Source organism: Cupressus sempervirens, chromosome 6 (assembly GCF_028749045.1).
Source record: "Cupressus sempervirens isolate cs-2001-9-10 chromosome 6, ASM2874904v1, whole genome shotgun sequence".
Lineage (NCBI taxonomy): Eukaryota > Viridiplantae > Streptophyta > Pinopsida > Cupressales > Cupressaceae > Cupressus > Cupressus sempervirens.
Genome location: NC_143123.1, coordinates 640,480,068 through 640,506,999, shown reverse-complemented (window position 1 = coordinate 640,506,999; position 26,932 = coordinate 640,480,068). Strand labels below are relative to the sequence as shown.

At 36.7% G+C, this 26,932-nt stretch overlaps 1 protein-coding gene across 6 annotated transcripts in view; it reads left to right on the top strand.

Moving 5' to 3' along the window:
- LOC149553855 (actin-related protein 4-like) overlaps positions 1 to 26,932 on the top strand; it is a 281,943-nt gene that overhangs the window by 241,259 nt on the left and 13,752 nt on the right. For all 6 annotated transcript variants that reach the window (XM_089789213.1, XM_089789215.1, XM_089789216.1 and 3 more), the window contains 2 exons: positions 6,998 to 7,049; positions 7,202 to 7,268. In XM_089789213.1, the coding sequence (XP_089645339.1) occupies positions 6,998 to 7,049; positions 7,202 to 7,268 (119 nt within the window). The remainder of the gene's footprint in view (positions 1 to 6,997; positions 7,050 to 7,201; positions 7,269 to 26,932) is intronic.

Here is a 26,932-nt window from a genome sequence, read left to right as displayed (position 1 = left end):
AACAAACAGTTGGTATGCAAGCTAACTGGCTGATAAAAAATGATATATTAATTCTCAAGGACAACTATTAATGACCAGCAATTGTATCTCCTTGATTGAGAATGAGTATCCAATACAATATTCATACTAAGTTAACCAAGACTCTTGGCATTTGCAAAGATATCAAAATATGATGATTGCTGGTAAAGTAATATGCACCTACAACTGCCAATGAAAACTAATGCAATACTAAATATCTAACTTCAATACTCCCCTACAGCAGTACGCAAATCACATGCATGATTAAATACAACTAAAGCCATGGATTGCTGATACCATTGTGAAGAATGTAAAAATGAATGATGTATCTATAAATGAATGATAGGTCTGATACGAAATGACAATTACAACAGCACTCTATAGTGAAAGGCAACTATGAAAATACATATCAGACTTGGCATATGAAGTCGCCTTAGAGAATAGATGTATTGCAATACCACTGAAGAGAAAATAACCTCCTCAAGTGCCCAAGTCGTGCCTCTCTAGCTGCTGCCCTTGATTGTAGATGGCTATAATAATTTTCTTTGCTTTTTCGAATTTGCTTTTTCGGATTGCTTTTTTTGGATTGCTTTTTTGGACCTGCTTTTTTTGGTTTTTCTTTTTCAGCCTGCTTTTTTGAACTGCTTTTTCGGCCTGCTTTTTCGGCTTGCTTTTTCGAACTGCTTTTTGTACTCAAATATTCTTTCTCAATGTAGCACAAATAGAAGACTAAAGTATCTTCCTTCCAGTTGCAATAATTCAGGTGATATTTCACACTTTCAAAATTGCGTACCAATTGAGAGTTTTCGTTCTCAATGGCCAGTTGTGACTATTGCAAAAACCCTAGGCTCCACAATGCACATCAACAAACATCAACATCAACAACAACAAATCTGGATGATTACAATAAAGCCTGGGGTGCCTATTTATTCTTTTTCCTCCACTTTCTCCAGAAGCTTCTAGAACATTATTTTGTTTTATCTATTAAGTGACTTTTAAAATATTTTATAATTCAAGTCACTTTATTAAATTAATTAAATATAAAGTTACCTTTTAATATCTATTTATTTGATAACTTTATAAATAATTAACTTAATACCACTTATTTATTTAATTAAAATAATTAATTGGTCATCCTCATAAAATATTCATTATTTTGGATAACCGAATTAATTAAATTAATTAAATCAAATTGCCTCCAAAATAGGGACATGACACTGTTCGCTGCTTGTAGTATTTTTTTCATGATCCTTCTCATATTCTTTTGTAAATCCAATAAAAGCGCTGAGAGAGGGAAGGGTGCTCGAATGTTTTTTCTTGATAGCAACCTTTCCTAACTCATCCAACCTCGATCCAAAATTTGTCTCATTGACATACTCTTCTTTGATATCTTCAAAATCAAAGGCTACGCCGTTGTCGCTCATCATGGTCACAGTGGAAGTGTCGATGCCTAGGCCGTGATGTATAACTGCCTTTTGTATATCCTTTTATTATACCACCATTGGTATTGGTTATTCGCCTCATTTTCGAGAAGAAGGGAGTTTTGGGCATCATATCCTCTTTGTCTTTCTTAGTGTTCGCCCACTTGGGATTCTTACTTGCACTATCATCCTCCAGGCTCGTCGCCCTATTACGGGATGGTAGAGTTGTGGACCAAAAGGCAAGAAGAACCAAGCGGAGCAATCCTTAGCCTAGAACGAAAGATGGATATCTCAGCTTAAGCACTCCTCGCAACTCTAAATGATTTGAAATTACCTCTACCTATAACCAAGGGGAATTGTCCTTCCTTCAAGCTGTCCCTCATCCGTATCATGTCCACTGTATATATATTGGTGTCGGTTATTCACTTCATTTTCGAGAAGAAGGAAGTACTGGGCGTCATATCCTCTTTGTCTTTCTTAGTGTTCGCCCGCTTGGGATTCTTACTTGCACTATCATCCTCCATGCTCGTCGCCCTATTATGGGATGGTAGAGTGGTGGACCAAAAGGCAAGAAGAACCAAGTGGAGCAATCCTTAGCCTAGAATGAAAGATGGATATCTCAGCTTAAGCACTCCTTGCAACTCTAGATGATGAAAATTCACCTTAACCGATAAACTTACAACGACTTTTTGGAACCTAGGATATGACTTTCAAGAAGTTCAAATCCCTTTGCAAATCAGGAATTTACCATGCAATTCACCTCCAAATAAAATTACCCAACCTAGGGCAAAAATTGCAGCCTCTTGAAAAAAAATCAGAATTTTATCTTCCACAAATTTTGGCTCCCACAAAATTCGGCCCCCACAAATTTCGCTTCCACAAAATTCGGCTCCCACTAATTTCGCCTAAGTCTGGAAAAAATCTGCTCCTCCACAAAATTCGCCCACATGGAGAGGAAGAAATGATTTGTGAAAATGAAATGGGAAGGAGACTCCTTTTATAGCCAATTTTCTTTCTCCATAAAGTTGGCCTACGTGGTCTAGGAGAAAACAAAAAAACAAAAATTAAATTCAAGTTAAGGCTCACAATTAAATACTTAGCTTAAAAAAATTTAATTTTGCCAAAAAGAAAATTGCACTTTTAAATTTACCAATTAGCTCCAATTGCAAAACGAAATTAAATGGTGCCTTGAGGGTGTTAAATATTTCCATTTAATGAGGATTTAGTAATTAATACATCATTAAAATTGTATTTTGGCTAACCAAAAGTTATTTTTCAATAATAAATTACTAAATTCATTAAAAACTTAAAAGTTTTCAAGGCAAATTAATCCAATTAAAGTCAATTTTTTGCAATTTTCTACCAAATCGATTTTGCCAAGCTAAAAAAATAAAAAAATAAAATTAAAATTGCATTTAGAACCAAAAATCGATTTTTTGCAATTTTCCACATTTCAACAAAATTTTAAAAAATTTCACCAAAGAAAAATTTGAGATTTTCCAAAAACTTGAGTCTAAAAAATATCTCTTTTGAAAATTATCCAAATTTACAAAGTTAAAACCAAATTTTCAAAAGAAAACATCTAAGTACAAAATTCACAATTTTATCCTGCCAAGTTGAAGTTAACTTAAAAAATTATTCGGCCTAGGGATAAAATTGATAGCTCTGGAAAATCAAGTTAAGAAAACCGGATGAAAATAAGCTAAGCCTCCCATATTTGTCGTGAAGGTGCCAAAGCGTGACAATTTTCCAAAACTCAAAATTGTTGGACAATCCAAAAATTTGCCAAGGCGATTAGAAAAAAGGGGGTCCCCAAAAATTTCAGGGCGATGGTGTGAAAACCTCACAACAGGACTCCGCCGGGAAGGTTCAACGGATAGTATTTATATCCTTTTTGGGATCATTGTAAATCATTAATCATCATCTATCTTCTATTATTCATCTCATGAAGCGTAATGTATGTTTGGCATGTGCAAATATAATTCTGCTATTCGTGTTCGTGTTCATTGTCTGTATGTGTTGATTTCTTTACCAGTACGGTAAACAAACCTCAACAGGCTATATCCTTAACAAACATCAATTTGCATTTGCTAATCAACAATTTGATATTTTGTCAAACATTTGGCAGGCAAATTATTATCACTTAATAAATAATGCTTTAAATTCACAGCCAACTGCTCACAATTTTAATTGATTAAGTCTTTATCAATTTGGACGAATGAACACCACTAAACAATTCAGAAGTAATTCTTTAATTGATGGCAATTCTACTAATATCCAATTTAAAGATTGACTTTTGGAAATTTACAAGAATGCAATAATGAACTTGGAAATTGACTTCTAATAGAGGAAATATGGATTGTAGCTCTCAAGAAATAATTTTATTTTCTCGTAGCTTCAAAAATACATGCTCTTCGCTTATAATTGCAGGTGCTCTAAAACCTGATTGCTGCCCTCCAATAATTGATTATAGCCTTCCACAAAGTCTGAAATCGCTGCCAAATATAGGGACAACAACCACAATACATTCCTCTTTAACCACATCAAACAATAGACAATAATGGCGTTCCAAATCACAAATTCTCCAACCACAATGAAATTCCCAGGTATAGTATATAACAGTCGGCAAATACTATAATTTAATTAAGACAATTCTCAGAATTAATTCACAATACCTTAGCTGTGAATTACAAGACACTTCTTAATTCCAAACCCTTATACTTCAGCAAGGGCAAAGAAATTGGCAAACTCAAAAACTCTTTGCAGGCAATAATCAATCGGATGCTTTACTCATCAAATGGGTTCATATTTATAATCTCCAAATGGCACAAAGTTTTCCAAATGAACTTCACTTAAGAAGCTTTCCACACACAACATTAAAACATAACAAACTGTCATTATAAACTATTTTATTAATTGGTTTTGGCTCCAAAAATGACCTTTATCATCATAAGTTCAAATTTTGACATGTAAGGCCATTGTTTCTTGTTGCCATCATTTAAAACTTTTCGTCCCGGTTCCAACGAGCTATGATACTAAGGTGACCAATCAACAACACTAACAAAAATAGCAACCTCTATGTATTTAGATGAATAATAATAATAATTCACCCATCTTGCGAAAACAACTGAAGGAGCATCAAAATCAAAATTTGACAACAGCAAAGTGATCCTGATGATGAAAGACAATGAATGAACGTGATGAGAGTGACTTATAAATAGACGCTCCCTCAAAGATTCTTGGAGCCCAAACCAAAAGCCCAAAATAAAAATTGAGAGCATCCTCCAACTCCTCTAACTCAACTCAGCTCATTGAAGCCAACAGATTATTGTAAGTCCGTCAAACGGAGCCAAAACACACCATAGGCTACTGGAAAGCCTATAACCACACAACTAAGACCCTCAAATCCTACTTGTCAGCTCACGAGGGTCACGATGGTGAACTGACTTGGTCAACTGTAGGAACCTGCTAAAAATGGGGACATTACAATATTTTGCTTCAAGTTTTGCATTCTCTTTAACAAACAAACTTGATAATCAATAGGCAGAAATTTACCTTTCATCTTACCAACCATCTTATCCCAAATCTTTATCCTTTTTTTTTCCCTCTTCTCTGTCTATCAATTTGCAAATGTTCCCACCCAAGAGAAGCACGTCCTTTCAATTGTATAGCTGCTATCCTCACCTTCTTATCAACTGATGTACTTTCATACTCAGGGTATATTTTCCCTTTTAGAGATCCAATCCAATAACTCATCAGCATCAAGCTTACCATGATATTTAGGAGGATTCAAATGTGGTTTAGCATTCACTTTTGTGAAAGCTCTCAAGAATCTTTCATCAGCTTGTTCTAAAGGGTCTTGTTTGTGCAACTTCCTCAGCTTCAGCTTCACTAACATTTTCAATGGGCAGCCCTCTTCTCTAGGCTATCTCAATAGCTTCAAGTCTAGCTGCAATCTGTCCCAACATATCCATGATAACAGGATCTGCATTTTCCCTTCTTTGAACTATCTTGACAATAGTTCCAACAAGAATCATAACCCTTTGCAAGTTATAGGTTAGAAACTAGCTCTGCAATGCTACAACCAAATTCAGCAGGGTTCTGCACAATCCCAACTTTCAAAAGGAATGAAACCTTGCTTGGATACCACCTGGCACAGGCTAGGTAGGAGAAATTCCCAAAGGAGATGTCCTAAACCAAGAATCAAGAGTAAACACATGGAAGCACAATGCAATAGAGTGGAAATAACTAATAAGATAATTCAGTTAATACTAAATAGATCCAATGGAATTTGATTACAATGTGCTAGGCATAAGGTTTAACTACAGAAAAAACTCAGAATTCGAGCTTAATTTGCTCAATAGCTTAACCTCTAGATCTTGTCTTCTAAGATTACTTCCTCTAGACATCAACTGCATTACATAATATAGCCATTAGGACACATAGGTCGGTTGAGAGATTGCAATTTCCAAAATCAGGAAACATGTTACAACAAATAGGTCCTATCCCTTAAGGGGAAAACAGTGATCACACAATTAAGCAAATGAAGGAATGCAAGCTTAGAGATAGATCCACACGAGATACATGGATCCACATGTAAAACCACAGAAGATCACATGCATGCAAGAATTTCACATAACTGAACTCCCACATGCTACACATGGTGCCAACGAATTACATGTCTCGAGCAAGATTGAATGAGAACATGGCAGCGACAAAACATTAGGAACTGCGATCAAAGGTGAAAGATCCATGATCGGTCCACTATAAGAAATCATGTTTGCAGGTGAAACAAAGCAAGAACAACAATACTGTTCACAGGATCAGCAGACAAGAAACATAATACAAAGCAAATCTCTTTTTGGTTGATACAAGATTGCCAATGAAGCCATGAATCCACATGAGATCCACATGAATCCACACGAGATCTATGAATCCACATGTAAAACCACAGAAGATTGCATGCATGCAAGAACTTGACATAACCAAACTCCCACATGCTACACATGGTGCCAATGAATTACATGTCTCAAGCAAGAATGAATGAGAACATGGCAGTGACAAAACATTAGGAACTGCGATCAAAGGTGAAAGATCCATGATCAGTCCACTATAAGAAATCGTGCTCACAGGTGAAACAAAGCAAGAACAACAAGACTGTTCACAGGATCAGCAGACAAGAAACATAACACAAAGCAAATCTCTTTTTGGTTGATACAAGATTGCTAATGAAGCCAAGATGCTCCTACATCATTTATATATCACTTAGATTGGAAAGCAGACCTATCCCATTTTATTTATCAGTTTAATGCTTCTTTGGTTCTTGAAAGCACTGAAAAGAATTCATAACATTATTAAAACTCCTCCCTTTTGCAATGTGAGCTTGTAGTTATAATTACTACAGATTCTTTGTGCTCTATAATATGGGACACTAGAATATATGCTGTCTGATTGTCATTGCACATTGTCAATATGTTTAATGTATCTGTTGGATCACTTCTGGAATTTTATGTTAATGCATGAGATAAGAGATCATGCTTTTTCCATTGTATTTGCAGAGAATGGATATGCAAACATTCCAACAACACCATATGAGCTTCCTGACGGACAGTAAATTTCTTCTTCAATCCTGATTTTTATATCTGTCGTTACCTACCTTAATATCAAAAAGTCGACTCCTTTGTGATTTAGTAGTAATAGTGTGGACTCATAGCTTAGTATGTGGATAGCAAACTAGATTTATTTTCTTGTTCTACTTACAGAATAATTGAAATCGGAGCTGACAGATTCAAGATCCCTGATCTTTTGTTCAATCCATCTCTAATTCAGGTGATTATCAACACACTGTTTATGAAATGCCAATTTTCATTATCACATGTATTTTCAGTATCTTTTTATGGGGTGGCAGGCAGTGATGAAGTGCACAATTAAAAACCTGCAAGACTTAAAATCTACAATGGAACTAAAGTCATGCTGGTATAAACTGTTTTATAAATTTGTAATGTTATTGCATTAAAACTCTCTTACGCTCTTACTTGCATGCTTGAAACTGCATTCTTCTGTATATGAATCCGCCAGTTGTGTAGCTAAACATTAAATCAAGTGTAGCTCCATAATATAATTTCTCTTGAAAATTTGCTGCATTCTGTCTACTGGAGTTTAAAACATCATTGTAAAGTGGCATTTCTCCAGCTCTAATGAATCTCTTAATTTAGTTGTTTCTGTCAACCCCATGTCTAATGGAGAATGTTGCCATGTCAGGAGTCAAATTACATTTGCTTGATTATTAAAAGTTGTCTAACAAGATTAGAGTCTGTAGAGTCACAAATTAATCACCTTTCGTGAGTAGTGTAATCTTGATCAATTCATGTTAAACAAGGCAGGACATCAAGATCATGTAGAGGATTATGATAGAAGGTGTCAGGAGGTTTTAATGCTTTTAAAATTATCTGTTACTGACACACTAGTGCTAGAAATTCACTACTGTTGCTTCTCCATTTTGGACAGGCAAAATATTGAGCATTTGAAGTTGGAAGAACTTTCTATTGAAAAGATCTTTCAATTTCTCTTAATTGTGGGGTAGATCTATGTCTAACTATGATTTGCTAGTGGATGATATCTGTGATCAATTATCAAAAGCCAATTTATGATCAAAATTTTGATTGCATTGACAATGCATAATGTGCCATCATCATTTGATTCATTTGTTGAATCTTTGCATTGAATCACAAACACTCAATAATTTGAGTTTGAGAATTTGCCATCACTTATTTTTATAAAAGAAATGGAGGCAAGAACAATCAAGAGCAACAACCTCAAATATCATAGGGTGCATTTAGTGTACAAATCAGGAATAGAGAAAAACTGAATAGACAATTAGTTTATCAATCGAATCTTCGAAGGGCAGTACACCAATGCAAAGATCCAAAGTGGAGATGCTACTACTGTAAAGAACCAAGGCACTTAAGATGTAATGTCCCCTTTTTAGCCAGTGTTAGAGGACGAGTTGTTAGCCTAGTATTGTGTCCCTTGTAGGCCAATTATTGTGGATAGAGGGACTTCTGAGGCAGAGGCTCAGTTGTGGGAGGGTCTCATCTTCTCAACAATTCAGTATGTTCCTGTTTGGTCTTTGTTTGGCTCAGATTGGACTTCATCTGGGCTTGGTTTCATGTACTTACTATTTATGGTAAGTTTGGTGATGATTGAGAGGGACCCTTTCTCCTTTTGGAAACTGCATTTGGTCATGTAGGGAAATAATGTGACTCCTGTTTCAGACGACATATGTAGAGGATAAGTATTTTGGAATTTATTATTATTTTAGTGGCCAATTATTATTAATACATTAAATGGTTTGTTATAAAGTTGTAATTTGACTTTATAATCACTTGAGGTCGAGTCATCATTGGATGGGCTCATTAATTCAATTAATTAATGGAAGCTTAAGCCAAGGTCTTAATAATTAATCAAAATATTGGAGACAATGAATTATTAAAGGGAAGAAAAGTATATCTATTTGTTAGTTTTCCTATGTATCAGATTTATCTAAACTTAAATAATAAATTTCTTTTTCAATATATATATTCTTTCTAAATATCACTATAGTTTAAATTCTGTTTGTGTGGGGTAGTATAAGCAAAAAATAGTGACACGAGCAACTTATATTTCTGCAGTGAATACAGTAGAGGATAGCTGTATGATAACTTGCAGATAATAACATGTACTGAAGACTGTCTGATATGTGTTCGCCATCGTATTAAAATCATTGTAGGTTTCTATTATATAAGGGTGGACAAATCACATCCACGATGGATTATGACTCCATCATGGAGTCAGGACCCATGGTGGTCATGACTTTCCACGAAACATTGTAATGGAATATGATAAGGCTTGTCGGTCAAACAATTCTTTCAGCCTTTCCATTATATAAATGGTCAAACAATCGACTTAATCAGTCGATCAAGATTATTATGCAGCTGGTCCTATTAAAACTTCATTTGATATATAATGAAAAAGATTATATACATGTGTGTGTGTGTGTGAAATTTATTTTCTTTCTAGAATTGCATAATAATAATATTAATTGCAACAGATTTCCACAATCCATGATATGGTATTCATTGGCATTCTTAGCTCTCTCATCCTAATGATAGATCATATAGTATGATCCGAAATGTTGATGCCAATAAACTTACACATTCCTACCCAGAAGGATGAAAACAATAATAATATTTTCATGTCTATATATAATTTTATAAATCAAGTATATAATATGTCTCATATATAGTGGATATACATTGATATATCTTTAATGAGTTTGTTTGACTGTAACTACCTTAGCATCAACACTATTTATCCACATTGGCTGGAAATGTGTGTGAGTACTCCCACAAACGTTATAAAAGAGTCACATGAGTTCTTTTACATCATTGTGCATTTGTTATTTTGTGAATTTGTGATGAGTATTGGAGCAAACGGTTTCAGCGTTTGAAGGCTGGAAGAATTGGGAATTCTTTTAAGCATTTTGCACTTTGAATTGGTTGATCTCTACTAGTGAATTGTGCCAGCATTAATCTCATCCTAAGGTTAAGATTGTGTTAAAATTGCTGACCAACTTGTGAAGAGGGTTAAGAGTTTCATATCAGATATAATTGCAAGGATAGTGAACTGTATTTTGTGCAGATTACAACCTTATAGAGGTCTGGATTTGGGGTTGAGAGAGCCACCATTCATCTATAGAGAAGTGGCAGTCATTTTAGAGGCTGCGTCTGATTATTTAAGGAAGCATTTGACATCTATGATGCACGTTTCTGCTGTTTGGTGCCTTCTTTCAGAAGCTGTGAGACTTGGAGACATATAGTACTTCAAAAATTCTATAAGAAATGAGAATTACAAATGAAACTTTGGCATGCTAAGTAAACTACTGACGGGTGAATAGTAAAGTTAATCCCATTGGAATGATTGCATTGAACACTTGAACTTTGAAGTGAATGTCAATAATAAAAGTGTTGAATATGGAATTTATATTATATTCAAAATTTTATATGATCAGAAATATAATGTTCAATATGATCTAATGGTCCAGAATGATGCTTCTAATTATCTACAAACTCATCAAAATTTATGAATTCCACATGCATAATCTCCTCTAAAAATACCAATTTGCCTTGTTTGTGTAGGATCATCATCAGCTTTTGATGGTTTGTTGGCTTTACATTTTAATATACTTTAGGTTCCAAATTATTGGGAGGTGGGGAAAGGGGGTGTTGAGTCAGTAATTAACCAGATTCAAACTCTAACCAAAACCTCACAATACTGATTAACCATTATCAAATCTAACACTTATTCATTCATTGCATGTTAACTTGTGAATCTATTGGTAAGACAACTAATAAAATATTCCACACAAATAATGTAATACCACCAATATTTATCGTGGAAACCCTTAGTTAGAGGAAAAAACCACGACTGGAATCAATACCCACAAATCTTTGCACTCTTCTGAATTGCACCTTGCTAAAGGCTGCACCCGGTTGGGAGCTTATGATGATTCTTGGTTAGGAGCAGACCATGTTAGGAGTCAACCAACTAAGAGATTTACCTCTTGCCCTATTAGAAGCTTTACCCAATTAGCAGTAACCTTGTCAAAGGATTCTCTAACTCAAATTAATGAGCCACTCCATAAAAGGAATTCACTTTAGATGTGTTAGATCCTGTTCACACTGTTAAAAGTGACCTTGTCGGAGGCTTTGAACTTGAGAGTTTGTTAGGATTCAACAAGAACACTGATTTGGAAATAACACTTCAAAATTGCTTGTACAGATCTAATTCAGTTCATCATCTACATTTGCTTGTAGACATTCAAATACCAACTCCACCGCACAACTCTTTTCGATCTTACTCTTCACTCTCACACTTGCAAAAAGAACATTCTGCCATATAAATAGACAGCTGAACATTAGGCCAATCCATCACCTTAAGCTAAATATGTTATACCTGGAATCCATCATAGCTTAACTGAATCCCTAATCCATGATCAATTGGTACCACTTTGTCATCCATTTGAATTGTACATCGATCCAATAAAGAACATCTAGCAATATCACTTTTTCCAATTAACATGTACACTTCTAAGAAATTCCATCACAACTACCAATGTATAGCTGATCCATCATAACTCATTGGTTCCATGTCATTGCCACATCATCAACCAACTTTATATCATTAAAGATCCACTAGATATGTCCTACATGTTAATGGTTCAAGATCAAAATCAAACATTCAACCTATTCTTCATTTTCCTTCTTGAACTGTCTTCAATCAATCCAAAAACGCCTTCCTACAAGCCAAATCATACACAACTGTAACCACGATCAAACAACTAAGTAAACATCGTAAATTTTGAATTTTATTAGTTGAAACAACATAAATTTGTTTGACCAATCCAATCATTCATTGTCTGTCATAAACCGATTAACCCGATTGTATTCTCTCACTCCAATCAATCTTATCTCTCTCAATACTTATGTGCAATACATGAAATTACATATATGACAACTAGAGACATCTTTGGATCTCCAATATCAATCTTGCACTCTAACTCATTACACCAATCAACCACACTTGATTTGTCTCCTACATAGTATCTAATTAATTTCCACGATAGAAAGTTCATAGCCAACCTTGAAGTTGACATCAACGACAACACAATAACTGATCCAACAACTATCATACATATGTTTTACGTCTCTTCACTATAATCTGCATCAATGATGCCAAATTTACATCCTGTCGAGACGTTGGGGTCTTCTTCCACATGTGTTGTGATCAGTAAAACACTCAAACGCCTTTGGTAGGTGTGTTGGAGTCCTGTACTGGTCTTGGTGATTCTTTGGAGTCCTCTATAAGTCACTAAGAGTGGATGTATCGAGTTCGACAATTCTCTCTCTCTATGGAGACATCTTAGAAATGTTCCCAAAGCTTTGGTAGTGGTGGTTGGATAGTGGGGGAATGTAGGACATCCTCATCTTGGAAATGTGGGGATTTTGGAGGGAATGGTATAAATCCTTGTGGAATATTGGAATGTTTGGCATTTTTATGACATCTATGACATGAACAAAAACACTCTATCTGTATTCTTGATTAGCTACAATTATGGATGCTAGTTATGGATAACAACCCATACAAGACTCTTAAGCATATAATACATTGTGTCCCTAAAATGACAAGAATCAAATAGGCAAGATTTGTCAAAATGTTTATGCGCAGTGCGCAAATTTAGTGGGTATCTGGGTGAATTTATAGTGTAGGAAAATTAGTGGGTATTTGGGTGTAGTAGTATGATATAACCAGGTTATGTTAAGCTATATCAAAAAATTTAATAATTATTTTGGTTATGACCATTGATAATCACATAAGACATATCTACGTTCACTTGTCTTGGTATTGAAGCATAGATATAAGTCTCATGTGACTGTCAAAGGTCATAACAAAAATAATTATTAAATTCACCCAAATACCCACTAATTTTCCTACACTATGCGCATAAAGTTATAAACATTTTGACAAATCTTTCCTATTTGATTCTTATTGTTTCTTGGAAACAATGTATTCTTAAAGTAATTAAATATTTTCTAATTAACTCTAGTCTACTTAAGCTAAACTTTAGGCATATAATAATTAATTCTTTTATTAATTATTATTATGCAACCTAGGTTAGACCTTTTTAGGGTTTTTGATCTCCTTTATAAGGATGATCTCTGTTTGTAATTATTGATTAATTCAGTTTTGATAATAGCAATCTCCTTTACTCTCATCAAGAGTGTCTCATCTGTGGATCTAGGAATTCTAGCCTCCATAGCTTTTTGCTTCTCCCTTCTGTGGCAGGGGTTTGCATGCAAGTGATTCTAGGGAGCTATGGGATCGATCTTCCATCAACCTCAACATGTATTATATCCGTGAGAGTCTTGCTTGGGGTTTTGATCCATAACTAGCATCCTAATTGCAACTAATTATTGATATAGATAGCATGTATTTTGTTTATATCACAGACGTGCCAAACATTCCAATATTACACAAGTATTCATCCCTCTCCTCCCCAAATCTCCATTTATCCAAGACATGGATATCCCCCAAAAGGGAGTGAATCTTGGTGGAGTATTGGAATTTTTGGCATGTCCGCGACATGAACAAAAACTTACTATCTATATTGATGATTAGTTGCAATTGTGAATGCTAGTTATGGATCACAACCCCATACAAGACTCTTGAGGATATAATACATTGTGTCCTAGAAAGAACAAGAACCAAATAGGCAAGATTTGTCAGAATGTTTATAAGAGGATAGTGTAGGAAAACTAGTAGGTATTTTGTATTTGATGGATTAGCAGTACAATCTAACCTAGTTATAATAAGCTCTATTTAGGAATTTAATAATTATTTTGGTTATGACATTTGATAATCACATAAAACTTATAGCTTGTTTACCATACAGGGCAAATGGATACGTATCCCAGTAATAGATTAGAATGTAACACTTAACAAATACTTTATTCATATAAGAAGATATGCAATTCCAATTACAATGATGATCCATATATCCATTCGATCGATGTACATATACTTCCCGAAGGGGTGACTCAACCGTCATGCAACCTTTCGGATACTAACTCTACCCGTCGGCTATGATATAGCTTTTATTGACAACTTATCTATGTTCACTTGTCTTGGTATTGAATCATCATTCGTTTATTGTAATTCTTAGTTACTGGTTCAGATGTGGTTATGCAAACTTGGTACATGATGCGTGCATTTGTTTTTGGAGGGTTTGGATGCATTTGGGTACATGTGTATGTATATATATAATTAAAGAAATATGATAATTCAGAAAAAAAAAAAAGAAAAAAAATACTAAGCTTCATTTAGATAAACATAAATAAAAAATATTATTAATTTTCAGATCCTTTGCATTAGAGCGCACTGGTGCATGCATCCACATCCAATCTGGAAGGCCCTACAATGCATCCTGAATCTGAGTTGTAATGCATATCTATTTATTGCATACATGGATAAGTTGTTCAGTCTATAATTGTTTTCTGTGATATCTTATTATTTGCTGTACTTGTAGGCTTGAAAGAGCACCAGGTGTTTCATGCATGTTTTTACATTTGATAAGTTGGACTCCTAAAGGTTGATGTAACTTTCTCTACGCTTAAAGAGTGGATTGTCTGGTCCTCATAATTCATATTCTACTGAATATTACTCAATTTTTCTTTTTTTTTCTTTTTTGATTTCCTTTGAATCATTTTGAACATGCATTTTTCATGGTCTAGTTTTCCTTATGTGTAAAATCTGTATTACCGTTCCTTGTTTTTATTGTCTATTTAGAATTGCCTCTTTGTTTGGTTTGTATGCAGTAATGGAATGTTTTGAAAACTATAATCTTATCATCATTGTTACAAAACATCCTACCAGGATACATGCTTCTTGTGGAAAAATACAAAATAATTAGTTTGCTTTACTGGTACCTTCACATAACCTACACAATAATAGTGATAAAACTAGAGTAGAACTAGAATTGGGGAAGACTTGCAATGTAACATGTGACATCCCTTGATATTCATTATCAATATTATTCCTAATTTGTTCTTAATCCATTTTATCATTAGACTCCATTCACAGAAGTTTCAATTAACTAAACTACCTTTTAACAATTTTTTTGACCTATAGAGCATGGTTGAAAAACTAGTACTTGGTAATAACTTGGCAGACCCAGAAATTTTAAACTCTTGGGCTTCCGCAAAAGCTTGAGAAAAACAAGGCAATTTCATTGAATGTTCCATGTACTACATGTCTGTTTTCAAAAATACACATTATTACTAATTTCCATCATATATAAATCAAAATGTAATGACCCTCACAATAAAGGCCACTGAAACCCTCAAACTGGACTTAGGAATTTTGTCAAACAGTTGGCATGTAACCGAATAAGGCTGCAATATTACTAATTGTTGTACAACGAAACCTCAATATATGATGCCAATAATGTATGAACAACAATTCCAGATTATAACACTACCAATCTAAGAGATAGATGACAATATAAAACTCAAATATGAAGTCCAATGCAATTCTGATTTTATGACAGCAAATAGAACTGATTACAATGAGAGACTGTCACAACTATGCACTTCTAATACATCAAGCTCTTGACAATGCAATGTTATGACATGAACAATAACCTAGTTCAGATTTGGAATGCAAATGACGAAACTTTTACAACAGTTATTAATGACTGGAAATAACTATTTATGCAATGACAGTGTTGACTGTTCTAATCCATAACATGCAATATTTTGGCAATCAAAACTTCAGTTTGCGCACCTGAAATAGCTCCAATTTTGCCGGATATGAATGCTGAATTAATGCCACACGAAGACCTCACAATCTGCCCCAAACCGACTCACAAAATTGCTGCTGCTGCCCAACTGACAGGGCCGTATAGGTACGGCCTGATACGGCTGCTAGATAAAAATACTGCAGCGTTTTCTGTCACTCCAAAAGCAATAAATCTGGGCGCCTAGGGTTGCTGAATAACCCCCTAAAATATGAAATTCATCCGTCAAGCCAATTAGGAGTTATGAGCAAAAACGTGGGTCCAAACCCTCGACTGGCAGCCTGCAAATAATGCACAACTGTGTCTTCAAACCCTGTTAATCAATCCACAAATGCTAGGGCACAACTGAAACCCTTATTCCAACCAAAGTAAACCCTTATAACTGAATCTCAATGAAGTCCAAATGAGATGGCTGAATTACCAACTCCTCAAATGCAACAATTTAGGTGATATTTCACACCCTCAAAGTCGCCAATCCAAGGGAGTGATTCGTTCCCAAAGATCAAATAATAATTTGCAGACCCAAGAGACTACAAATTTGCTCCACAATGGAAGAAGTAGAAGAAATCTCAAATCCAAACATGTCCAAAATGAGAGGCCCAGCCCTCTATTTATTCACTTTTCTAAGAAGTTGCTAGAACTTCTAGAAACATCCTTTATAAAATCTCATTATAATGCACTTTTTATAATAAAGTAATTTTATAAAATAAAAAGTGCAACTCAACTTAAAATTATAACATGTAGGCCCCAATAACACATAATAATAAAATATAACCTCTTAACACTTCTTCAAGAGCAAGATATGACCATCTGATCCGCAGAATTGACTCTCTCTCCACACCATTTGCCTACGAGAGTCTGGAATAGGCAAAATCCATGATCAATGTCATGTCGAACTAAAGAGGGGACATTACAGTCCGCTCCTCCTGAAATTGCTTGGCCTCAAGCAATCTCAACGCCGGGTGCTGCAAAATAGCTTCCCCCTCCCAAGTAGCATCCTCAACACGTAGATCTTTCTACTTAACCAAGTATTCTCTGATCACTCTTCTGCGAAGCTGCTTTTCTCTGCTCTCCAGGATGGATTCTGGCACTAAAATCAATTTTTCCTCATCATCTAAAGGAGGTAATACTGCGGAAGGTAGCACATTCAGCCCCAACGCCTTCTTGAGGCGGGACACATGAAACACATTGTGCACCCTGCTGTCTGTCGGAAGCTCCAACTCATAGGCCACCTCACCAACTTGCCTGATAACCCTGAATGGTCCGTAATAGCGTGGCTTGAGTTTCTCTGCACCACTCTTCTTAAGAGTAGATTGCCTGTATGGCTGCAACATGAGGTAAACCATATCATCCACCTCAAAACTACGCTCAGTCCTCTTCTGGTCGGCATACTGCTTCTGCTGGTTCTGAGCTCTCGCAATATTATCTTTGAGAGTAGCAACTATATCCTTACTCTCCTGTAATAATTCTCCTGCACTGGGTACCCGGCTGTCGCCCAACAACAAATCCAAGAAACTAGGTGCTTCATAACCGTAAAGTGCCATGAAGGGTGTCATCTGTATAGTGATGTGATATGTAGTATTTACTCCCTCTCCAAATGCATCACATTGAAGCTCAAATGACTTCGTGAAATCAGGTAATGCTAGAACTGGGCACGTAGTCATTATCTCCTTAAATCTCATAAAACAGTCCTGTGCCTTCTGAGTCCATACAAATTCCCCTTTTTTCAGTAGATCTGGCATGGGAGCTGCATGTCGTGAGTAGCCACTGACAAACCTGCGATAGAAACCGCATAAACCAAGGAACTCCCTCAACTGTGTAAGGTTCTCTGGTGGAGGCCAATCAACAATAGTGCGAATCTTTTTAGGATCCATCCGCACTCCATCTGCACTAATAATGTGTCCCAAATATACAGCTCGGTCATCCCTAAGTCACATTTGGACTCTTTTGCATACAAGGACTCCTGTAAAATGCTCAACACTGTCTCCAAATGCTCTAGATGCTCCTGCCATGATCGGCTATGGATCAAAATGTCATCAAAAAACACCAGCACGAATTTCCTCAATTGATGGTGGAAAACTCTGTTCATAGTGGACTGGAAAGTGGCAGGTGCATTGGTCAGGCCGAAAGGCATGACTACAAACTCAAAGTGCCCACAATGACATCTGAAAGCAGTTTTCTCAATATCCTGTTCACGGACTCTGATCTGGTGATATCCTGATCTCAAATCAATTTTCGTGAAATAACAAGCCCCATGCAATTCATCTATCAATTCATCAATGCGAGGAATGGGATACCTGTTCTTAATGGTTCTCTTATTTAATTCCCTGTAATCAACACACATCCGAAGAGTTCCATCCTTCTTTTTTACCAAAACAACAGAAGATGCAAAAGGTGACTTACTTGGTCGGATGTGCCCCATAGCTAGCAACTCCTCGATGGTCCTTTCGATCTCATCCTTCAGTCGCTTTGGGTGTCGATATGGTGTGATCATGATAGGCTTAGCACCTTCCTCCAGCTCAATAACATGCTCAATGCCTCTGTCCGATGGCCTGCCTAGTGGAATCTCACTGAATACCTTTTCGTACTTAATCCTCAATTTCCGAATATCAGGATGATATTCCGTCTTATGTTGCTCCTCCTGTGTAGGTGTCAAAGTACAAACTGCTGCCCACTCTATATCATTATGCCTAGTTAATCTCTCCAGCCGCCTAAATGAGATAGTCCTGATGTCTCCATTACGGATAGCCTTAAGCACATGAGTCCTACCATTCACTTCGAATTGTATCTCCATATCCTCTAGTCTCAGGGTAACCACCTTCAATGAATGAAGCCACTGCATTCCAAGTACTATATCCATGTCACCCATGTTGACCACATGATAGTCCGCCTTAAACTCATAGTTGTTCAGGTGCAAAGGTAGGTCTCGTACCATCCTGTCACAACGAAGAGTGTATCCATCAGCTACCTGACTCTTAGTCCCACGAACTCCTCAGTAATGAGTCCACGGTTCTCCACGAATCGTGCATCAATGAAATTATGTGTGGCACCTGTGTCCAGTAATGTAATAACCTTCTGCCTAGCCAAAATTCCCCGAAGTCTGAAAGATCCCTCTCTTTGGATACTAGACAGTCGTGCTTCCTGTAAATGTAGCTCTGTTCCCTGCTGTTGCCCTGCACTGTCTATCTCCTGCTCTCCCTCTGCTTCATCAGGATCCTCATCATGATGTTCTGAACTATCTGAATCTGAGCCTTCGTAATAAGCCCACATTGCTCGATTGGCCTTCCCTTTTGGCCTCATAGGACAGTCATGGCCATACTCATACGGGCCTTTGCAATAGAAGCATAGCTTCTTCCTACGCAAGTCATTAAGTGTCTCCTTGTCCAACCTCTTACTTTCCTCCTTAGGTAGCTGTGCCTCTCTATGAAAGGGTCTCCTGTCCCTATCTTTTCGTGAAGGGAAACTCTTTGCCTGGAATTTATTTTTAGAAGCTGAAGAGGAATCCATGTCACGAGCTTTCTTAATGGCTTCCTGCAAAGTGGGAGGGTTGAGAGCTTTAATCCACCCTCTCAACGGATCAACTAGCCCATCTATAAATAAAACCAATAGCCTCCGTTCAGATACATCTGTTACTAACACTGCAAGTTTTTGAAACTCTGAAATGTATGTTTCCAATGATCCCCATTGTTTAAGCTGAGCTAACTCCTTGAAATGGAGTTCTGGATCCTTCTTATCAAAACGTTCAATCAGTCTCTCCGTAAACTCCACATATGAGGTAATGTGTGCATGACCCATAGTGATCATACCATGATGCCACCACTCGTGTGCTAACCCATCCAGGTGAATTTCTGCATACTTAATAGCTTCTTCCTCAGACATAGGGTTCAATTGAAAGTATGTGTCAAGTTTTTGAACCCAAGCTCTTGCTGTAGACTTCCCCGAGCCATCATAATATGGTAACTGAAGTTTCCCTACTTTCTTTCGTAGCTCATAGCTCTGAGTCCTGTCATGTCCACGGGGCATATGCTTCATCCGCACATCCATATACTCTCTAAAGGTGATTGCTGCTGTAAAATCTGGACCTCCTGCTTCCCAATCTCTCCTCAGCTGATCCTGTATGTCAGTGATCTGGGGTTCTGGTACTGGCTGCTCTGGAGCTCTAGGAAGGAACGTGGGAATCATAGGTCTCAAACTCACTGTCCTAGCTTGCTGGGGTGCATGACCGAAATTGTTCCCAATTTGTTCGCCTCCATTATATATCCCATCCTGATTATTCCCATTCTGATTGTTACCATTCTGATTATTTCCTCCACCTATGTTAGCGTTCAACCCCATTTGACGAGCCATCATTTGCATCATAAGCTCCATTCTCTGATTCTGTTCCTGTGCTCTTTGTTCGGCTAATCGCTGTCCCTGTGCCAAGGTGTCTAATAACTGTAAAAATCTTTCCTCTTGCTGATCTGGACCGGCATTCCCGCTTCTATCCATATTGTAGTCGTAGTCTTGATCAAAGAATACCTCCCCTGTGTCTGTATGACTGGATTCTATGCCCACCTGTACAGATGAGCTAGACTGTTCGCTCTGCAGGTCTGAAATCCTATCTTGTCTTGCTTTGGTATTGCGGAAATTATAAAGCCTCTGTCGCATGCTCAAACATAAATGTTCTGATTTTAGTGTTTTGACATTTCGTCAAACACTTTCCCTTCTATCCAGCTGTTCCAAATTCCCTATAAGACCTCCACAGGATGGCAGGACTTATAGCTCTGATACCACTGTAATGACCCTCACTATAAAGGCCACTGAAACCCTCAAACTGGACTTAGGAATTTTGTCAAACAGTTGGCATGTAACCGAATAAGGCTGCAATATTACTAATTGTTGTACAACGAAACCTCAATATATGATGCCAATAATGTATGAACAACAATTCCAGATTATAACACTATCAATCTAAGAGATAGATGACAATATAAAACTCAAATATGAAGTCCAATGCAATTCTGATTTTATGACAGCAAATAGAACTGATTACAATGAGAGACTGTCACAACTATGCACTTCTAATACATCAAGCTCTTAACAATGCAATGTTATGACATGAACAATAACCTAGTTCAGATTTGGAATGCAAATGACGAAACTTTTACAACAGTTATTAATGACTGGAAATAACTATTTATGCAATGACAGTGCTGACTGTTCTAATCCATAACATGCAATATTTTGGCAATCAAAACTTCAGTTTGTGCACCTGAAATAGCTCCAATTTTGCCGGATATGAATGCTGAATTAATGCCACACGAAGACCTCACAATCTGCCCCAAACCGACTCACAAAATTGCTGCTGCTGCCCAACTGACAGGGCCGTACAGGTACGGCCTGATACGGCTGCTAGATAAAAATACTGCAGCGTTTTCTGTCACTCCAAAAGCAATAAATCTGGGCGCCTAGGGTTGCTGAATAACCCCCTAAAATATGAAATTCATCCGTCAAGCCAATTAGGAGTTATGAGCAAAAACGTGGGTCCAAACCCTCGACTGGCAGCCTGCAAATAATGCACAACTGTGTCTTCAAACCCTGTTAATCAATCCACAAATGCTAGGGCACAACTGAAACCCTTATTCCAACCAAAGTAAACCCTTATAACTGAATCTCAATGAAGTCCAAATGAGATGGCTGAATTACCAACTCCTCAAATGCAACAATTCAGGTGATATTTCACACCCTCAAAGTCGCCAATCCAAGGGAGTGATTCGTTCCCAAAGATCAAATAATAATTTGCAGACCCAAGAGACTACAAATTTGCTCCACAATGGAAGAAGTAGAAGAAATCTCAAATCCAAACATGTCCAAAATGAGAGGCCCAGCCCTCTATTTATTCACTTTTCTAAGAAGTTGCTAGAACTTCTAGAAACATCCTTTATAAAATCTCATTATAATGCACTTTTTATAATAAAGTAATTTTATAAAATAAAAAGTGCAACTCAACTTAAAATTATAACATGTAGGCCCCAATAACACATAATAATAAAATATAACCTCTTAACACTTCTTCAAGAGCAAGATATGACCATCTGATCCGCAGAATTGACTCTCTCTCCACACCATTTGCCTACGAAAGTCTGGAATAGGCAAAATCCATGATCAATGTCATGTTGAACTTAAGAGGGGACATTACACAAAATGAGAATTTGGTATATACCATAGACCAAATTTATAATGCCACTTCCACTAGCCATGTCATATGTAGAAGTTGGCTCATCTAAGGAGGATTTTTGGCAAGTGGTGCAATAATAAGATGTAAGTTGGCATACACAAGTTATATCCCAATTCCTTGTCACCCCGTCATTGTCATCAATTGCTTTATTTTGCAAATTCCAATCACTAATGGGGATTTGGGAGTGGAGAACGCAATGAGGTTGAGGGGTGGTACCTTTGATGGGGAACGGCAGGCAACACCCCTTGTGAGGGATTTGGGGCAATGCTTTTAATGGATTTGAGGGGCAGCACCTTGCACAGGGTCCTTTGAAAAATTTACCACTAACTATAATTACATATTTTTATCCAATGTAATCAAGCGGTAGCATCCTTTTGGGGATCCTTTGAAACCTTTACAGCCAATGAGAATTGCCTTTTTTTCAACTTAAAGAAAGTAATATTAAATGATTTGTATTTACTCGCGAGTTCTATAGGAAAAAGTTGTTACTAATTTTTCAAGAATTTGTTTGGGGAGTTTTTGGACGACTAACTTGATTGACATTTTGACTCGGGAGCACTCAGGAGTCGAACAAAAGCTTGCTGATTTTCTCAAGTATGTTGTAGAGTTTGTTTGCTCTCAAAGTTGTAGGTTGAATCTTGATATAGTTAAGTGTTATTAACTCTTCACTTTTAAAGATATCTACTAGTGTTGTCTATCTTAAAAATCTTGTCCATTTTCATATTGACATTTAATGTAGTGCTGATGCTGCTTGACTTCTTACTTAGATTAGAGCCTTGTTGTCTATAAGATCCCTTTTCTTGGACATACTGGCAGTTATTGGACCTTATTTATAGGATTATTTTAAAAATACGAGCTTCTATAAACAGCACTTAGTGACCTTTTTGGAGTTCTAACTATTTAGCTTTATCCCCAAAGCAAGCTCACCGCGTTCCCAGTCCTCTTGTTTTGTTTTATTTCTTTTTAGGCGTAGTTACTTTTGTATATTTCTAAGTTACCGGATTCGCACCCTGGAGCTCGGGTCTGGGTCTGGATTCATTCGGGTCCAGATCCGAGCCCCGGTCCACGACCGGTCCGGGCAGGGTCCGCATTTTGGCCTGCGGGTGCACGGACTCGGGAGGACCCGCAGGCCAAAATGTGGACCTTGCCTGGACCGGTCGCAGACCCGGGTGAATCCGGGCGGACCCGCAGCAGGTGGGGCCAAAAAGTGGCCCAAAAAAGCAATAAAATTATGTTTTTTTCATTATTTTTTTGCCAAACCCTAAAGTAAGGCCTATTAGATGCATTTCATTAATCTAATCTCTCATTTGCTTTGTCATTTTGCTCTCTCATTTTGGTGTGGCCATTTTTCATGTTTGAAGAGAAGGTTGTAGAGATTGTTTGTGGAGTCTCAAATCCTTCAAATAATCAGTGTTGAGTGTTCCAGGTATGCATTTGATCCTTCCTTTTGCTTCTTTCATAGTTTGTTTTTAGTTTTTTAAATTTTTTATATTTATTGTTCTAAATTTTTATCAAGTTTTCTATAAGTTTTGAAATACTTTTTGAAATTTGTTTTTATAGATTGCAAGAATCCAAGAATGAGTAGTCAGGGTTCAGTGGGTGGGGTGGGATCCCAAAGATTTAAAATTGATAAAGGCTCTCCTTTGTGGAAGTATACAACAAGAATTGAGCAACGTGCTAGTGGGGGAGGGTATATATGGAAATGCAATTTTTGCCAAAACCAATATAGAAGCTCCTATTTCCGGGTTAAACATCATTTGATAGGTCCACCAGGTCAAGGGATTTCCATGTGTGAGGGGCCCCCAGAGGGAGGTAAAAAAGGGTTGTCGACTCCTCAAATAGCAGGCATGTTAAAAGAACAAGAAGACGCTGATAGGTTAGTGTCAAAGGCAAAAAAAGATAAGTCAAAGCAAATACCACCAACACCACCCTCTCAAACAATTAGTAAACCACATCCCTTCCTACCTACCCTATCTATGGATGAAGATGAAATAGAAACACCCGCATCCCGCAAGAGAGGCCCATTAGATACGGCATTTGAAAATGACAAGAGAGAAATTGCTGACATAAAGGTTGGGCGTTGCCTCATTACAAATGGTGTTTCATTCAATCTAGTGAGATCCCCTTATTGGAGAGAGATGGTGAAAGCAATAAATGATGCACCTCATGGTTACCAATCCCCTGGATATGAAAAGTTGAGAACCACCATATTGCATAAGGAGAGAAAGAATGTAGAAAACCTCCTCAAACCAATAAGAGATTCTTGGATCCAAACGGGGGTGAGCATTGTCTCTGATGGATGGAAAGATTGCAAAAACCGTCTATTAATAAATGTGATTGCTGTTTGCCCTAATGGGGCAATGTTTTTGAAGGCAGTTGATTGTGAAGGGCAAGTAAAGGATGCAAATTTTATTGCCCAACTTCTCATTGAATCCATAGAGTCCGTGGGAGTTGACAATGTTGTCCAAGTAATAACGGACAATGCTAAAGTTTGTAAGGTTGCAGGTGTTTTGGTAGAAGCACGATATGAGCGTATCTTTTGGACACCATGCACTGTCCACACCTTGAACTTGGTGATGAAAACAATGGGCAGCCAAATTAAATGGATGAAAAATGTGTATGAGGAGGGTGAGCAGATCCAAATGTTTGTGACAAACCACCATATGTCACAAGCAATTTTCAGAACTTTCTCCCGCTTGGAATTATTGAAGGTAAATTTTAAACTTGATTTAGCTTCATTTATCATATTAATTTTTGTGTCATACTTTACAAAATTTAATACATATTCTTAAATTTTTGTGTTATCAACTTATCATATTAACTTACAATTTGAATTAACATGGTAATAGGTTGTTGAAACAAGGTTTGCTTCACACACAGTCGTCCTTAGACGACTTGTGAGGGTGAAAGAGGCATTGGGTCAAATGGTTATTAGCAACAAATGGGGTGGATGGAAGCAAGCTGATACAAAAAAGGCCAAAATTGTAAAGGATTTGATCTTGAGTGATAATTTTTGGAATAGGGTGGAATATGCATTAGAACTCACCGAGCCCATCATGTTTACGCTTTGGTATGCCGACATGGATGAACCTTGTTTGGGGAACATATATGATGCCATGGACTCTATGCTAGAAAGAATGAAATCAGTAAGTTTAAATTTTTATACAATACTTTATCCTTGTTTATTGAGAGATTTTGATTTTTGATTTTAATTAAGTTATTAACACTACATCAAGATAACTTACATGTACATCATTTGACATCTCAGGTCATTCAGAGGAGAGAGCAGGATCCTGATACCTTGTACACTAAGGTGGAGAAAATTGTTCTACATCGTTGGAACAAGATGACTACACCTTTACACCTCTTGGCATATGCACTTTCTCCTAGATATTATAGCAGTGAGATACTTGCTATTCCTGGTAGAGTGGCACCATATGGAGATCCTGAAGTTGCTGCTGGGTATAAGAGGGCACTTAACAGGCTCTTTAGTGATCTTGATGTGGCATCAAATGTTAGGAGAGAGTTTGTTGATTTTGTCTCAAGCAAAAATGCAGAGCCTGATGCAATCAATGACCAAAGTAGATTGGATGCCATTGGATGGTGGTACTTACATGGGGAAAGTTACATGTACCTCCAATCTCTTGCCATTAAGATCTTGTCACAAGTATGTATTTAAGTTTTTTTCCTTTTCTTATGGCCACTTAGCTTGTCGAATTAGCACTCTTAAATTCCTATTGTATTGTAAAATTACTTAACTAATTTTTTAAAATTTGTTGGTTGTCTCTCTAGGTTGCAAGCTCTTCTGCTGCTGAGCGGAATTGGAGTACATACTCCTTTATCCACTCAGTGAAGCGTAACCGGTTGGGTTCAAAGAAAGCAGAGGACTTGGTATTTATTCACAACAACTGGCGCCTCTTATCACGCAAGGATCCAAGATATAAGAAGGGACCAGAAAAGTTGTGGGATGTACTACCTAAGACTTCTAACTTGGATATGACTGTCCAAGATATATCTAGAATTGCCTTGCTAGATGTTGAGGAGGACGAGGAGGAGGATGTGGCTGCATCTGGGGCTAGTGGAACCGGTTTGGGTTCCAATGATGTGGAAAATGTCAATGATATAGATGAGGATGAAGCCATTGATCCCTCATATTTTGATGACCCATTTGACCCTTGAAGGGCATTTGCATCTTTGATAAACTATGTTTAAACATTTGTCATTGACTCATTGAGTCATTTATGATTTATCACTATGTTTCACAGTTTCAAACTTTATTAATTCATAATTTATTATCTATCAATCTGATGAAGTAGTCTATGTTTTGAAATTCCATTTTGCATTTTAGTAATTCAATGTATGATTTTATTTACAACATTAGCATAGATTAATGAGTGAGTATTTAATGTTTATCTTTGACATTTGGCATTGATCAATAATCAAGTAACATTGATATATTCATACTATGGAATGACTTAGTTTTACTTTTACAACTATATGAGTTTATATTTTTTTTGCATATATATATATATATATATATATATATATATATATATATATATATATATATATATATATATATATATATATATACACTAACGAACCCACCCACGAACCCAAATGGGGAAAAAAAAAATTGCCCGAACCCACGAACCGAACCCCAAACCCGAACCCGTCCCTGAACCCGAATCGGCAACTTAGGTATATTTCAAGTTAGTCTTAGCACATTTTAATCCCTAAATGATATTTTACTTCTGTTGATCTATTTGGTCATTCATGTATATTATTAATGTTATTTATTTATTTCTCACAAATTTGAAACTTTCACGAGTGCACGACATAGACATTTCCTTCCCAATTTTAGGTTTGCTAGCAACAAATGAA